This window comes from Heptranchias perlo, chromosome 22 (assembly GCF_035084215.1).
Source record: "Heptranchias perlo isolate sHepPer1 chromosome 22, sHepPer1.hap1, whole genome shotgun sequence".
Classification (NCBI taxonomy): Eukaryota; Metazoa; Chordata; class Chondrichthyes; order Hexanchiformes; family Hexanchidae; genus Heptranchias; species Heptranchias perlo.
In genome coordinates, this window is record NC_090346.1 from 47,570,593 (window position 1) to 47,588,761 (window position 18,169).

General features: G+C 40.3%; 1 protein-coding gene across 1 annotated transcript in view; it reads right to left on the reverse strand.

The window, feature by feature from the left end:
• The window catches only part of lmtk2 (lemur tyrosine kinase 2), a 107,630-nt gene extending 91,713 nt beyond the window's left edge, over nucleotides 1-15,917 (reverse strand). The window contains exon 1 of the mRNA XM_068003494.1: nucleotides 15,383-15,917. Within this exon, the coding sequence (XP_067859595.1) occupies nucleotides 15,383-15,524 (142 nt within the window). The 5' untranslated portion in view covers nucleotides 15,525-15,917. The remainder of the gene's footprint in view (nucleotides 1-15,382) is intronic.
• Nucleotides 15,918-18,169: the final 2,252 nt, after the last annotated feature.

Genomic DNA, 18,169 nt, shown 5'->3' on the forward strand with positions numbered 1-18,169 from the left:
AATCCACTAGACAGTTTTTTTTATTCGTTCACGGGGTGTGGGCGTCGCTGGCGAGGCCAGCATTTATTGCCCATCCCTAATTGCCCTCGAGAAGGTGATGGTGAGCCGCCTTCTTGAACCGCTGCAGTCCGTGTGGTGACGGTTCTCCCACAGTGCTGTTAGGAAGGGAGTTCCAGGATTTTGACCCAGCGACAATGAAGGAACGGCGATATATTTCCAAGTCTGGATGGTGTGTGACTTGGAAGGGAACGTGCAGGTGGTGTTGTTACCATGTGCCTGCTGCTCTTGTCCTTCTAGGTGGTAGAGGTCGCTGGTTTGGGAGGTGCTGTCGAAGAAGCCTTGGCGAGTTGCTGCAGTGCATCCTGTGGATGGTGCACACTGCAGCCACAGTGCGCCGGTGGTGAAGGGAGTGAATGTTTAGGGTGGTGGATGGGGTGCCAATCAAGCGGGCTGCTTTATCTTGGATGGTGTCGAGCTTCTTGAGTGTTGTTGGAGCTGCAATTCACACACACTATTTCTGGACCTTAAATCAGCATGCTCACAAATATGTCAACAGCTAAAGTGGTGCCAGTGTTAATCCAAATATTGAGCATTTGATGGTGGCGCATTTACTACACCCTTGGGTACCATTCTAACATTTGGACAACCTTGTACACCACTCCACATATTTGTCACTTCAATAAATTCTCCTTATCTTATGATAATGGTAAAGCCAAGATAAGTACAAAAAAACTACATACACATTAAAAAGGAAAGTAGGATCTTAGGTCTACATCAGAATTTAATGTGAACTTTTACCATCAATAAATTTCCTTCATACATTATTCATCAACATTTTATTGTACAGAGAAGCAACTCATTTTATACAAATCCTCAAACTCAGGCTGAACCTGTCAAACCACCCAACAGATTTTTTTTAAATTAAACCATACATATTCACACATCCTTATGATTTAGCTGCCCCAAATCACAAAGATTATATGTTAGCATAACAACCAAAAAATGGCCATTCTTGAGATCAGGAAAGGCAGCGTTTTAAAATTCTGCACATATCTGACTTCCTTTAATCATGTTTTCAAATATACTATTTATCGTATTATTATTATTGCATGCAATGGGCCGAATGGCCTCCTTCTGTGCAGTAAATTTCTACGATTTCTTCTATTGTGAATTTTTTTGTTTTGTCAGTTATTGAGCTTTTTGTGGAAAGAGCCAGTTCTATCTTCCACATATTAGTATTAGTCCTTTATTATTAACACTTCAATCTCTACAGGGATAGGGCAGGGGAGTGGAATTGGTCCACTCACCCTCGCTCCAGTCCCATGCCTCAGGCCTGTAGTGGCTGCACTCTCCACAACTCAGGACTGCCTCTCTGTTTTTGTTATTTAACATGAAGGTCTGTCTAACAATGACCACAGGTACCACTTCTGATTTGTACAGAGATCCTAACGGCAATTCCAATTAGCTGATCGATTCCACTGTTCAAAACTGTACCCCTCTGCCTCCATACAAAAATATGGGCAGGAAGAGATCAGATTCAGCAAGCCCACTCCATCCAGACATGTGCCACATACGCCAGTGATCCACCTGACAAATCATGAAATCACCTGGGAGAGGCAAAAAATCCAAGGCCAATTCAGCTTGAATGATTTACCACTTTCCTTCATCATCATAACATTTTTTTAAAAAACATACGTGAGTTTGTTTAATGTAATTAAACTGCCCTGTATTGCATTTATCTCCCAATGCAGTTCCAAATATAGCACCCACACAAGTCAATTCTCCAAGGATTTCAAATCCCCCAACAGAAATTCTGGCCCCAAGCCAAATCCAGCAAATATCATATCATTATCAAACATAGCCACATTCTATTGACATTTCACTTAATGTTTCAACTCCTTCACCAGATGAACACAATTTCAATAAACTGTTCACCTTGATCCAAATATATCAAAGCATGATAAGACCATCTAAAGTTTTGATCACTCAGGACATTAAACAGTGCCATGATCCTCAACAAAAATGGGACTTCGACATGTTTATACATAAATATTATGTAGACTATGACCTGTACAGCTGTGCATAATCTATTCATCCTCATGCAACTAGAGTGAGATTTCACAAACAACTGGGATCTAATCTTAATCCTAATAGCATGATTCACTTTCTAATCCAAGAGGTTGACAAGCATCCAGGATCATAAAAAGGTTCCCAGCAAATCCAAAAAGAATTGCCAGATTTTATTGGAGAAACACTCTGGGGTAAGGGAGATACTTTTTTTCCCCAAAACATCCAAAATACAATTAAAAACAAAACACAAGCTGCTGTGGAGAGGGCACCAGGCCCATTAGCACAGACAGTTGAAACGATCAGACCACAGAAGTTACCTCAGTTAGTCATGGAAATCCATGGTTATAACCATGCTCTAATACAATAGCTTCACGTAAATTATCTTGATGTACAAGGTGGGTCCACATTAACATAATTGCTTTAATTACCCCAAGTGTTTTAATTGTCCCTTTAAGTGTAACTGGCCTCCATAATAAAGCCACTGTTTTTCCCTCATGTTACAGGCTTCATTATTCTGCATTGATATCTCAGCACCTAGCAGGATGCTCCCAAACCCTTCTTTGCCTACATTCTACACATCTGAGCAAGAAATGTATTGAAGCAGGTTGGAATTAACTTTGAATATTCATGTCAGAGTGTCAATGTTCACAGATAAACAAATACTTTTTTTTAAAAATGTTTTTCTCACCAATTTTCTCCCTTTCCTGAAAACATTGACTCTTAGTTGAGATACAGTTCCATGTTTGCCCTCCAATGTCTTGCTCAAGTGCTCCAATATCTCCTTATGTGGTTTGGTATCAAACGCTCCTGTGAAGCGCCTTGGGATGTTTTACTACGTTAAAGGCACTATATATAAATTCAAGTTGTTGTTGTTGAAGTGACCACTCATGTATGAATCTTGACAATGATTGACAGCCCAGCTCAATCCTGCTTTCAGCCCACATCTACACACATGTACTTCCAGCTGGGGGTCACTGGATAATGATCAGGAGTGGTAACCTTGGCTAATTATTCCCTCTGACCCCCAACACCAACTATAGCACCCGAGTGTTCACTGGCCCAGGTTAACTAACTCAGCTCCAACCAGCAATTATTCTAGGCCCTTCTCTTTAACTTGATTCGACTACTCATTAAATAAATTCACAGACATCAGGGAAGCTTTTAATTAATTTTAGAATATGATTTGTACCAGAAAATGCAATTCTGTTTAACTTTTAGGAACACAAAGGCAAAGTATTGGTGATCCCACTAGTGGTAGTGATAGTTATTTGTGTAACTGACTATCAATTGGTTACTTATCATCTGTAAGAGTTGGAATACTGCTTCAAACATAAACCACTTTTTGGCAAAAAGTGGGTAAGTGCTTATCCAGATTCAGCACACACACGCACACATTTTATTCCTCAAGATTATTAGTATAGGGTAGGTGGGATCTTATAAAACACTACATATTATAAAGAAATATGTTGCAACTTTGAGTTAAAGGATGTTTCTCAACCTCAGGTACTCTGTTGAAATTTGTAAGTGTCACTCCTAATTTAAGAGATCAGCACCACCCATTTAATAGAAAATACTTTCCCCCCCCCTTTAAAAACTGTTCAAACTTGTTATAAAAATCTTCTCCTTCCCTACCCTTCTTTAATCTACAATTTAAAAGAATACTCCAAGCCGCCTCCTCCACGGTTCTGTGCGTAAAAGCACAGCACAGCACGATGACAAGTCATCGGAATCAGGAAGTTCGCTGGTCTGATCCTGATCTCTGTTCAATTAGCCATTCTAATGGTACATCTACTTACAGAACCATTTCTGAATTTATATACCAAATACCAGAATGAGTGTGTTTTTTTTTAAATAGTGCAAGCATACTTTTTTTTACTGTGACCTGTTTTAATTACATAATTCTGAATATCAATGATGAAAACACAGTCGAGTCCCGCTAATTGCAACCGGTTAAGATTATATTTTTAAAAATATAGAATTTACAAAATCAAACATATAACATAAATGGAGCAGTCTGGAACTTGGAAACATACCCATGCGTTATCACCTTTTCTGATGTGAATTTTAATAAATTGATTAATTACAAGTTATATCCTTACTTCAAACACATTTATACGAATCATTTAAGAGCATGTAGATTTACGCAATTATAATCCACCCTGTAGGCACCAGCCTAATTCTTTTTGGATAGAAAACAAATCCACCTCAGTTAGCCATGTGGCTGAACAGGTTAGGTTGGGAGTCTAGCGATACCAACTAATATCTTTTTGTGAGGGGGTAGAAATCCAGACATAAAATAACTTCTATTAACAATCTCACTAATAGAGCAATTTGCACACTACAGATTTTATTCACACTATGCATGGTAGAAAATATCACTAGTAGCAGTGTTAACTAACTTCCATTTATCTTCCTGTGCTTCAAGTTTATTTCTGGTTAAGCATTTTCACAAAGCAGCATACAATCTGTGCCTGTGAAAGAAAAAATTGTCTTGGTACAGTCACCAAAAATGTGCAGGTTTAAGTTCTAGAAAATGCAATTTTCCAATAAACATCTTATAATATATGACACCCAATATATCTTTCAATTTAGTTTGGCTTAAAAGGTGTCTCAATCGCAAGACACGACAAGGGGCACACAGTATTAGAAACAAAGTCACATCTGATTAGTAAGACATACCCAGTAAATCATTACATTTGTTCCACAAGCTTTTGAAGGTTGAAGTGATCTACCTGATCTGGATCACTAAACAATCAATGAACAATATTAAAGTTGGGAGCATTCTTCTAGAGTACAGTACTGGATTTTAGAAATTGTCTATTTAAAAAAAGGTATTAAAAATGTAGAGCCAGGCAGCAAAGGCCGTTCGCTATGTGAAAAGGCTTAATCAAAAATAAACAAGATAAGACACACGATATTGTAACATATACTGTCGCTCTGGGCAGTCCAGAGTCTTTTAGAAGCAGATAAACCAGATCCTAGCCTCATCTACTTTTAAATTTACTTGTTTTGGGGAATGTTTTTTAAAATCATGATAATAAGTATCAGTGTTGGAGGATGGGACACTTTTCTACTTTTGGCACAGTGTGCCGATATCAATTGTGCCAGAGTAAGGTATAGCATGAGCTAGATACGGAGTAAAACTCTTTCTCTTGACCCATTCTTGCCTTAACCCTACTAACTCAGTGGGAATTTGATGATTTTGCACACCAGCCATCCATTTAATTCTCAGCATTTTACTTATTGTGAGATGTTATATGTGTAGGATCTTCTAACCTGATCATTAACCAACAATCATTTATGGAGAAATCAAAGTAGTAGAAGTACAGCTTAATCAAACAAATGATTTTAGGTTGAAGCAGCACTCATTTCGATCTTGTCCATCTTTAGGGCTACTACTATGCATCAGCTAAAATACTGAAAAATTACACTGCAAAAAGCTTTCAAATTTGAATTTATAAAGCTGGCCTTATATTGTGTACATCTCATGAAAAGTGTACAGGTCAGCAATCCTGAAATGAAGGTATAAGGACAGGTTACTATAAAACAAAAACAAAAATCGAGACTTAATATCACACAATGTTCCCCTGCCTGCACTAATTTGCACACAAAAAAAATTCATGGAGCATAATTATCATTCCCGTTTTCACTGCTGTGTAGAAATTCTTCCAGAATAGTTTCTCTCGCTGTCTGGAGAGTGCCTCAATTTCTGACTGTTTGTATGAAAACACCTGGTCCAGATCCCCACCTAAAAACAATCACCCCAACATTAGCATTCCTGAGAGGGGAGGTGTTTGTTGCCAAATCATACCACGGATATCTGATTCACCTGTATGTGTTGTGGGTTACCACTCCTGGGTTAGGTAGCAGAAATTTGTTTGTACAGGTTCGTTTTGAATTAATAGCTGCGGTTACTGGTTCTAAATTGGAACAACGATTGCTTTGTGCACAACCGTTTTGGGTTGCATTAGTGGTTGTCATCTGGTTAGTTCCTAACATGGTTCTGGGTGCTCTAAATTTGGAGCTCTTGGTTAGTTTTGATTAGTTACTTTCAGTTGTGGAGGTGGGTTGGGGGGGGTGGGGGGGGCAGTGGCATGAGGGCGTTCTTTCTTTACTGTATCCATTTCTATTCAAGTTTAGGTTATTCAGAGAACTTGTCCTTCATTGTTTATCTTATCATTATCTATTCAACTCAATTGGTTTCATTCAATTAACTTGATTTTGAGTCAGGTACATGCGGAATCTTACTTTCACCTGCATCGCTTTTACCTGACTACTAGTTTTGCACCTCTAGTTGTCTGTCCTGCTACAATTAGAATATTGAATAAAAGCATACTGCAGCTAACCCGCGAAACAGAAAAAGGTCCCAAAATTGTGTTAAAAAGGCACTCGAGTACAATGTAAATGGATACAGTACGGAGATGGGAATTCAGCAGGCAACATCGCATTACGAAGTCCTGTACTTGACAGTATATGCAACAGGAACAATGAATGATCTCTTTTGTAATGATCCTGAAGGGTGGGACAAGGCCGAGAGAAGGTAGAGTTGTGGCTCCTCTTGTCCTGAAGAAAGAGATGGGGAAGGTGGGTGTACGAGGCAAGCCAGGGAAAGGACTGTTGACGTTAGGTATAGGAGGCAAATTCAAAAAATGTTCTGGGGGGGGGGGCAGGGCCGGGAGGAGGGAGAGAGAGTGTAAAAAGCAAAACCCTATTGTGTTAATGATTTATAAGACAGATACTGTTTATTGTTAAACATACTGTCCCAGAGTCCATTTTAGTCTGATTACGCTTCCGTGAATTAAGAGGTGCTGCAGAAATGCAAGTTGTTATTGCGCACACAATTGTGTTTGACGAACAGTGCTGAATGCGGGTCTTTGGTGCCCAACAAGTAGCGGTTGTGACCTTGGTTAGTCCCTACAGTTACTCACAGATGGGGAGCTGGTGGGTAGAAAAATACATTCATAAATGCTGATAGTAACTAGCAATCACCAGAAAATTAGCTATAATTGACAGAGAAATACATTTCTTTAATGTTTTGTTGATAATCCTGTTCATTGGCTTGGCATCACGTGGAAACCTGATGTGTTGTATACTGGCGGGGCATTAGTGGCTGAGCAGAGAGGAATTCATCCGAGGAACTGAGAAGTGGGAACCTGAATCTGTAACCCATCCCATCCTTGGGGAAATGGGGGAGGAAGTTGGGTATAACAAAGCAAAATGTGGAAAAATCCTGGGCAGGTGGAGTGCCTGAATCACCTTGATCTCCTCTGACTTTCAATGGGATAACAAATTCTTCAGAGAAACAGGTTGTTCAGGTCTCTCAAGTCTAATCAAAAACTACCACCTCTTATTGGTAATGGCTCCACCCTTAATCCTTTAACCAACATTGATAGTCTCAAACAAAATTCTCACTTTCCCCACTGTTGAAGCTGCCAAGCAGCTTATTTTCCTTTCTCGTGCCAAACATTTCTCTCTCTCTCAAACCGCCCTCCCGTTCTCAGCACTCCATAAAAGTCCAAGTTCATTGGCTTCTATATCTCAGGAGGCTCTTCTAGAACGTCACACCGCTCCCAGACATGATACAGCAAAAAGCTTGTCCAACAGGTAATCCTTCTCACCTCTCTCTACTGCACCCTTTCCTATCTTTCTCTGTTCTATTGACTCTACTGCAAACTTTCCTTCCTTGTTTTTTTTCTAAGCTTCAAATATAATTGTACTACTTGCTCTTCCTCTTCCTTACATCCCCTATATTAAAATCAAAACACACTGCATTATTTCCTATTCTTTCCCAGGACTTCAAAACTCAAACTTTACTTTCCTTAGTCTTTCCCTCCTCCCATTATCCTCAGGCTTTTAAAACCCTTCACCTAACCCATTATTTTCTAGTCTTCTATTCTTTCCAGCCCTGCATTATGTACCCAGATCCTTCAACTTAGAATCTCATAAGAACATAAGAATTAGGAGCAGCAGGCCACCACATGACCCCTCAAGCCTGCTCCGCCATTCAATCAGATCATGGCTGATCTTCGACCTCAACTCCATCTCTTTTGTAATTTTTTTAAAACAAGAAGGTCAAAAAATGAGCCTGAACTCTCTTCAATTAGGAAATCAGCATCAAGGGAGATAGAAGATGTAAACAAATTATAAAACAGGTGCTTTACTTGACTGGCTTTCTTCTCCTCTTACCACCTCCTATTCGACATTGACCTACTACTCACTTACAGAAAGAATTCATGCTACTGCTGTGTCAGCTGAACTGTTGTCAACCCTCTCCTCCTTGTTCAAAGTACACAATCCTGTATGCTGATTGAGGAGCTTTTACAATTTGCAGTATAATCACAGACAACCCTCAACGATGTGCCCAAAACACTTGAAGTAACAATTACATTTCTCCTCCTGATACCACTCTCCCTGGTCTTATTTTGATTTCTCAATAACAACTTACATTTATATAGCGCCTTTAACATAGTAAAATGTCCCAAGGCACTTCACAGGAGCGTTATCAAACAAAATTTGACACCGAGCCACATGGAGATATTAGGACAGGCTTGGTCAAAGAAGTGGGTTTTAAGGAGTATCATAAAAAGGAGAGAGGTAGACAGGTTTAGGGAAGGAATTCCGGAATGTAGGGCCTAGGCAGCTGAAAGCAAGGCCCGCAATGGAAATCGGGGATGCACAAGAGGTCAGAATTGGAGGAGCGCAGAGATCTTGGAGAGTTGTAGGAGGATGTTAACAGAGATAGGGAGGGGCAAGGCCATGGAGGGATTTGAACACAAGGATACCCGTTTATGGTTTGGTTATCATGAACGTTTAGGAAGCACTACAACACAACATATAAGACAAAGTATGGGGACGGTACTTGTAACAAGGTATTAAGAACAGGATGCAAATTTTACATGAGTGAAAAATTTTAAACTGTTCAGCGTAAAGTACAGATCACAATTTGATGCCTGCCATTTACACCTATTCACATTTGGTTCTAAATTGCTATATTTCCCCCCACATATTTTTAAAACTGTGGGTCCAACTGACCTGCTCTTATTCCAGTGTTCATTACAAAATAATGAACTCATTTTGATTATTTTCTTTCTGTAAAAGCTGGTTTCTCCTTAGTCATTTGACAACACCTGCCAGTAAACTGGTAGGCACGGTATTGGTTCTGTCCATGCAGAGCTACCTGTGCACGTGAAGGGATAGGGTCTGGAGAGTGAGGGTGGAACTTGTGATATCTCATTTTGTAACCCTTTAAATTTTATGCTCCAAAAAGGTTCAATTCATCACCAGTTTACAGACACCTTTAACAATATTTGCACCATGGGATCATTAGTATGCAGATGGCCTACTATAGAATTGTAACAGTTAAAACTTTGCTCAAAGAAGAAAAATCTGTTTTCTCCCTTTATTTCAGTTCTGACTATCCAGTACCTGCAGACAGTCAATGCTTGTTTGCAAGCAACCTGCCAGGAAGTTCAGTTGAACAGTACGGAAAAGGATACCAGGGCAAGGCTAGAAAAAACTTGCCCTATGTGAAGCCAGAGTGTCAATGTCAGTCAAGATGAAATTCAAACTTGTGGCTGTGAGGCCACCCATTAAGGCTTTTACATCACATGGACTCAAGCCAAAAATAACAATTGCAGAACAACATTTAAAGAATTCAAAACAGCATGAAGACAATAAATATCATGCAATGCACTGTTTGGACACAGACTTTTAAACCAGGCGCTGGCAAGAACACTACTACTAGCAACATTTAAATCATGAAAACAGGTTCAATTGTAAGTTATGGTAAATAGACATACAGTAATGTTGCAAATTAATGGAAAAAGATTGCAGGTTTTTTGATCTAACAACTATATGGTTAGTTAAGGGTTTTCTTTCCCCACACATTCTCGTTATTGGCACAGCAAATAACCTAGTTATGTGCTGACAAACAAAAAGGTACATTTAGGTGCCACTCCTCACTTGGTTATACGTTGCTTTATCACAAGGTACTTCAACACCTTCTTGTGTCCTGAATTTTCCAACACCAAAATCTTTTAGAAGGCTTTTGGGTTAGCCAAGTGTATTAAAAAAATCTGATATTCATCTGCAATCCTAGAATTTTTTTTAACTAAAATGTTTCATGCTAGAATAGGAGATAGTTTACTTATGGGATATTTGCACCACTTCCCCCATTGCTAGAATTGTAAATGTCACACAAAAAAGCTAAATACAGGATCCAAACGTCCACAACTGCAATGCTACACCAATACTTATCCAAGAAATTGTGCAGCAGTGAAGTAATACTCCAATATCCCACAATGCCCTGAAAGTATCTCAAGACTTCAGACATAGATGTTTCAGGGAAAGCCCAAGCACTTTGTGCATCTGGCCAGCATAATTTGGCAGATGTAAACCAGACACATTGAACAACACTGCCCTCAGGACTGTGAGCTGATTTTAGGTTGTAATAGGTAATTAATTGGTTACAAAAGGGATGCAATTAGCCATTTTCTTCTGTGGCAGCTTGGCTGTTTTACAAGATAATATAAATGTAAGTTGCAAAAGGCCAGGAGAGTGGGATGCACCCTTGAGGTACAGTTGGACAGAGCTTTTTTTCCTCTCCTAAAATGAATACTTGCGTGGTGAGTAAGAGGATTTTGATGCTAACAGAATGAAATAATGCATTTTTTAGCGCCTTTCACAACCTCAGGACCTCCCAAAGCACTTAACAGCCAATGAAATACTAATGGAAGTTCAGACTAACAGTATCTACATTTGAAGTCAGTCAAAGGGATTTCAGTGTAGGTAACCATCATGGCGTGTGGGAAGTGCAGTAGGTCAACCACTGTGAATTCAGTGTATCCAGAGGCAGCATATTTCAGAAAATTGAATCTCGGGAGCAGAGGATCTCTGCGCTCGAGCAGGAATTGGCTGCAGCAGAGAGGATGAGGGGTTGCTGGAGTCTATTCTCCAGAATGTGGTCACTCAAATGGCAGTACAAAGAGAAGCGAGTGATCTGCAGGGCAACAGCGGGAGATGTGGCTAACAGATTCGGGGAAACCCTGGATTATTAGAACTGTCCATAGATACTTAGAATCATAGACAAGCATGGGGTGATAGTGACTCAGTAGGGTGGTCTTAAGCAAAATTGTGCCACTGTGGAGCAAGGGGTAACCATGGGGGATACGAGGCAGATGGACTACAAGAAAGGAGAGTGGTAGTGTTCCAAAATTTTTAGGCAGGGGTACAGACTGAAGGACATCATGAAATGGGTGGATAAACTTCTGGAAGCAGGGGGGGTTACCTATTACAACCTGAAATCAGCTCACAGTCCTGAGGGCGAAAGGACAGCAGCCAAAAACTGTAGTCCATGTTTGAACCAATGACATAGATAGAAGCAGCAACATCCTTATGGAGAGGGTAAATAGTGCAATGGGGAAGGATTTAAACTAATAAAGCAGGGGGCTGTTTGGAAAGTCTACGTTTGAGACTAGAGGGGGCGAGCAGCTATTGTGATAGAAGTGGACTGCTTAGCTAAAATAGCAAGGAAATACCATCAGAAGGGGAACAAAAAAGGGCTTTGAAGTAGTGAGAGATAAAAACACTATTGTAGAAGGGGCAGGGGATATCAAAAAATTAAATGAGAAAGACAGGAAAAAGAATAACTCAAGTTTCCAAAAGAAATGGAATCAGGATTGAGTGGTATGTATGTAAACACACAAAGCACTCCAAACAAAATTGGAGAATTAGAAACACATAACAATGGAAGGATATTGTATGGTAGCTATGAAGGAGATGTGGTTTATGTTTGGACAGGACTGGGAACTTAATATTCCTGATTATGGCACTTTCAGGAGAAATAGGGAAGGAAAAAAAGGTGGTGAGTTTGTATTGTTAGTGGAGGATTCTATCAGTGCTGGAACTCGAGGATGTCCTGGCCCGGGGGGGGGGGGGGGGGGGGGGGGCGCTGCATTAAGATGGAAACCATGTGGACAGAGAAATAGGAAGGGAAATGGCACAATTCTTAGTGTACCTTACATGCCACCAAACAGTGGAGATCTGCAGACAGTTCAGAGAGATATGCAAGAACAGGGCACTAATATTGGGTGATTTCAAATATCACAAGATAGACCTGAATAAAGATAATACATATAGTAAAAATGGGAAATGAATTAAAGAATACTTCCTAAATCCAGACCAACAAGGAAAGAGACATTGCTTGATTTAGTTCTAGGAAATGAAGGGGGCAGTGAGATTAGAAGAACAATTGGGGAAATCATGACAACAACAGTTTAAAAATACAAGAATAGTAAGGATAATGAACACTGATTAGGTCAGTTTTAGGCACCCCATTATAAAAAGGGCATTAACATCATAGAGAACATACAGCATAGATTCACTGATGATGCCAGGGATGGGAAACTATAATTATGAGGAGATACTTGCGATACTGGAAATTATGACGGATTTTGATAATGAATATGGAAAGACTATTTCTTCTAGTTGGGAAGTCAGTGGCAAGGAGTCATCAATTTAAAATAATCACTAAATTGAGGAGAGAGATTCAGACAAATTTCTTGAGGGTTGTTGGGCATGATTGCTTTGCCACAGTGAGCAGTTGAGGCAGAAACCATTGATTTTTAAGCAAAAATTTGATATTTTAAAGCAGAAAGGTACAGTGCTATCCAAAGAGAGGGGCAATGAAATTAGTTTTGGATTGCTCTAGCAAAGAGTTTGCATAGACGATTGGCCAAATGGCCTCTTTAAAATCACAAATGTTTACAACATATAAAGTACAGAATGTTAGTAACTGGTATTCACTCACCAGCCAGATTGCATTTGCATGAACTCAAATGTCACTTTCTCTAAAAGTATTACATTTGAGAGGTATTTCTTATCTATCCAGTTTTAATTCCATCTTTGTCCCAATAACCGTATTTACATCGCGTTACATCAAAATTACAGCACAGACACAGGCCATTCGGCCCAACTGGTCTATGTCGGCGTTTATGCTCCACACAAGCCTCCTCCCTTCCTATTCATCGAACCCTATCAGGATACCGTTCTATTCCTTTCTCCCCCATGTGCTTATCTAGCTTCCCCTTAAATTAATCTATGCTATTTACCTCAACTACTCCTCGTGGTAGTGAGTTCCATTCTTACCACCTTGGGTAAAGAAGTTTCTCCTGAATTCCCTTTTGGATTTATTAGTGACTATTTTATATTTATGACCTCTAGTTTTGGACTTCTCCACAAGTGCAAACATTTTCTCTACGTCTACTCTATCAAACCCTATTATCTTAAAGACCTCAATCAGGTCACCCCTCTAGAGAAAAAGAGCCACAGTCTGTTCAGCCTTTCCTGATAAGGATATCCTCTCAGTTCTGATAGCATCGTTGTGAATCTTTTTTGCAACCTCTCCAATGCCTCTACATCCTTTATATAATATGGAGACCAGAACTGTGCACAATACTCCAAGTGTGCAATCCTCCATTTATGCTGAGATTCAAAACCATAATCGTTCTCAACAACTGAATTGACTGCTTTTTTTGTTGAGTGGGGGGGGGGGGGGGGGCGGGGAGAAAGAACTCACACTTGCTAATCTCCTAAGAAACCTACCCATTTTATAATCTAACTAGTTGATTTTTTAAAAAGCAAGGTGAATACTACTAGCAAATAAAAATGGCCATGACTAGCCAAGACTTCCAATGGCTTTGTACCCGTAGTACAACAGATCTTGTTTAAACAAACCAGTACACTGCAAAGAATGTTAATAGATGTGCATGTGGACTATCCTTATGCAGTTCTTTTTATAAAAAAGAAATCTATCATATTTTTCTTGCGTCCCCATCGATGAGGAAGCACCATAGTTAAGTTCAACAATAGGAGGGAATAAAAAAAAGAGGATGCCCTCAGATATTCACACTGGCAGCTGCATGTTTTTTGTTGCTGCTACCTTGGCTTTCAGCAGTGCCACAGTTCACAATGGTGAGACGGCAAAAGCAGGAACTCACTCCAGGCTTTAAAGTTCAGCCATTTTAAACATGGGATTAGAAAGATTTTGTTACCTCCTACTGTTCTTTAGATCCTTGAGCCTTCCACCCAAAAGCAAGATTTCACAAGGAAACTGTTGCCTTCGAGTCAGCTGATAGGTGTGTAATGCTGTGCGAATCAACCGTTCCTGAAATGCTCATTCTGGAAAGGTGCTTCACCTCTCCCACCCAAACTCGAAACAGGTTTCATTATGCTGTCAATCAAAACCCATGTCCTACAATCCATGGTATAGCAACATAAATTGTAATTTAACAAATTAATATTGTATAATATGCCAAACACAAATGCAGGAGCCATTTTTTTTACTGGACATCTGTGGATGACTAAATTAGATAATTCCCATAATTATTTGTTGGTTTGAAATACAAGGAGCAATGTGCTTCTAACCATCTGTTTTGCTGCATAAATTAGTCTGATTGCTAAAAGATCTGTTTCATTTATTCGAGAACTGGAACTTGAGAATATGGCAACTACAGTTCTGCTCAACACCAATACCATAACAGAAACTCAAATATTTAACCTCCTATACAAAGGCAATGAAGAATCACATTCAAGCAGCCAATTCAGTCACAATTAAAACATATTCCAGAATCAGGATGCTGGATTTGGATTTAGCTAATTGTTTAATTCAAAAAAAATATCAATCTTGGGATGCAGTTCAGGCACTGTGCAGTAACTGGTAATGACACATTGCTTTTAAAAAGCAGAGATTTTATTTCTATACAGTACCAAACTTTGACTTAACCATGATATATTTGGCTTTACATGGTCATAAATGTGATCAGTTTAATTTGACATTCTATACAATGCTGAGATGGCAGTGTTTCATCCCTAAGGAGATTTTCCAAGATGGCAGGCAGTCACTTTTGAAGACAGGCAGCTTAAAGCACCTGAGTATTAGAACAAAGAATCAGTTTTATATAGAGAGAATACTCACTGTGCAACTCTGATCGTCTTCAACCATACAATACTATACTCCCTGGCTATCTATGAAGTAGCCTATGCCATTTATAGATTTCAGTAAATCATAAAATTTAAAATAATTAAGACACGCAGGGGCATACAATCACAATTCTCACACATAATAAAAATGAGCAGCTTCACCATAAACAAACCAGTTACATCAATCATTCAGGTTTAGATTTTTTCAGTTAAAATTCTGCATATTTGCATTACACCCCAATAGCTGATTTTTTTTTTTGTTGCACGTTTCACATTTTAATGTGAAACTGCCAACAGTTTTTATTATATGTATATGAAATGCAAGCACACTAACCTGCACCTGTTTCCGGAAGTGGAGCACCTTGGACACTGCGCAATGCCAACAGTGTCAGTAAGAGAATGCCGGTGCGTATCGCCATTCTCGGCAGGGATGGACTCGGCGTCAGGGATTTGGAACGATCGTCGACTTGAAGCATTTATACGGACGGACGGACGGATTCCCCCATCAATCCGAGCCGATGTTAACAATAAACCCCTAAAACGACGCCCGCCACAGGACGGCAACCGCGCTTCCCCCTTGCGGCGCTTTTCTTTCTGTTTCTCCGGCTGCAAATAGTCGCTGGATCTGGAGCTGGGCCACAGAAACTCATCCTTACTCACAGGCCTCGCCCCCCGCTCCGCGCCGATATTCCTCCCGAATCCCGGCCCCCGAGCATCATTCGACCGTCCGGCGACGGCGTGTACATTCTTTGTTTGTGTTGTGGTTTTTTTTTCCCCCCCCCTTGCGCTTTCGCTACCCGCACGGCCGCCCTCTCGACGCTTTTCCCACGGCCACCATGATGCGCGTCGCGTCAGGAGAAAGCGGTTCTGTCCCCCCGCCGTGATGGACGGCCCTCCTCCACCAATCCCGCGTCGCCCTGACCTCCGCCTGCAAGCCAATCATCATGCCGTGGGCGGGACTTCCGGCCTGCAGGTGGTGATTGACGGGCTGGCTCCTGGGATGCTGCGTCACTCGCCTGGCAACCGAGGATGGGGTAGTGGCAACGTGAGCCCGGCTCCCGGAATGCGTTGCTAAGGGCCAGGTAATGGAGCGATAGCCTTGTGTTAAATGTTGTTTCTCCTTTTTTTTCAATGGTTATTTTGAATGTATTTCCTCTCTGCTGCAAACCCCGAACATGACTCAATGTCAGTTGCATCAAGGTGCAAATATCTTTAAAATAAAATTGTTGGACTATAATCTGGTGTTGTAAGATTCCTTACATTTGTCCACCCCAGTCCATCACCGGCATCTCCACATCACAAATATCTTTTGACAGACTTTTTTCCCTGCTGATAGAATCATACAGCACAGAAGGAGGCCGTTCAGCCCATCGTGCCACTTGGTCTATCAATTAGTCCCCCTCCCTAGCTCTTTCCGCATAGGCCTGCAAATTTTTCTTTTTTAATTATGTATACAGTTCCCTTTTGAAAGTTACTATTGAACTTGCTTCCACCATCCTTTCATTCCAGATCATAACAACTCACTGAGTAAAAAATTTCTCCCCATCTTCCCCCTGGCTTTTTTGCCAATTATTTTAAATCTGTGCTCTCTGGTTACCGACCCTCCTACCAATAGAAATGCTTTCTCCCTATCTACCCTATCGAAACCCCTCATAATTTTGAACACTTCTATTAACCTTCTTTGCTCTAAGGAGAACAATCATCATTAATTATACTTAATTAATTTGGAAGGGCAGCCAGTGAATGTAAGACAGTGCTGATTTTTTTAATGTGCCCAAGAAACAAACATGTTACATAGGAAACATATAGGAACATGAGTAGGCCATTCAGCCTCGCAAGCCTGTTCCGCCATTCAGTTAGATCATGGCTGATCTGTATCTTAACTCTATCTACCCGCCTTGGTTGCGTAACCCTTAATACCCTTGCCTAACAAAAATCAATGAATCTCAGTTTTGAAATTTTCAATTGACCTCCAGCCTCAACAGCTTTTTGGGACAGTTCCAGATTTCCACTATCCTTTGGGTGAAGAAGTGCTTCCTGACATAACCCCTGAACGGCCTAGATCTCATTTTAAGGTAATGCTCCCTTGTTCTGGATTTTCCCACCAGAGGAAATAGTTTCTTTCTATCTACCCTATCAAATCCTTTAATCATCTTAAGCACTTCAATTAGATCACCCCTTAATCTTCTTTATTCAAGGGAATACAAGCCAAGTTTATGCAACCTGTCCTCATAACTTAACCCTTTTAGCCCTGGTATCATTCTGATGAATCTGCGCTGCACCTCCTCCAAGGCCAATATATCCTGCCAAGAACTGAATGCAGTACTCCAGATGGTGACTAACCAGAGCTCTGTACAACTGTAACATAACTTCCACCCCTTTGTATTCCAGCCTCTTGAGATAAAGGCCAACATTCCATTAGCCTTTTAATTATTTTTTGTACCTGTCCACTAGCTTTTAGTGATCTCTCTGCTCATCCACAGTTCCTAGCTTCTCGCCATTTAGGACATACTCTGTCACAATGGAACAGTGGTTAAAACTGAGTTTCAGGTTCGGAAGAATTCAATTCTAAAGCTTTTGGCACTTTGCAGATCTGCCAACACCAACAAAATGTTAGGTGTGAGGTTAATGTCACAGACTAATGGATTTGTTGATTTCTAACAGTGCCATGTATCAACATAATTTATTTGAAATCAAATTGAGTCACTATATTTAATCTAGTGATTGACACTGACTGTTCTGTGCCGGTTTAGGGGTAACGTAACTTGGACGATGCTCCGTTTTTCTGATAAGGAAAAATACAACTTTACCTCCCTCTAAAAGACATTCGCTATGTATATATTGAAATATGTTTACAAGCTACCGCTGGCTCAATGGAGAATTTCACCACCTGGAATGATACTTAGTTTGCGTCTCCACCTCTCCTCCTTTAAGACCTCTTTGACCAAATTTTTGGTCACCTGTCCTAATACCTCCTTCTTTAGCTCGGTGTCAATTTTTGTCTGATTAGGAACACAGGAACAGGAGTAGGCCAATTATCCCCTCGAGCCTGTTCCGCCATTCAATGAGATCATGGCTTATCTGTGACCTAACTCCATATACCCGCCTTAGCCCCATATCC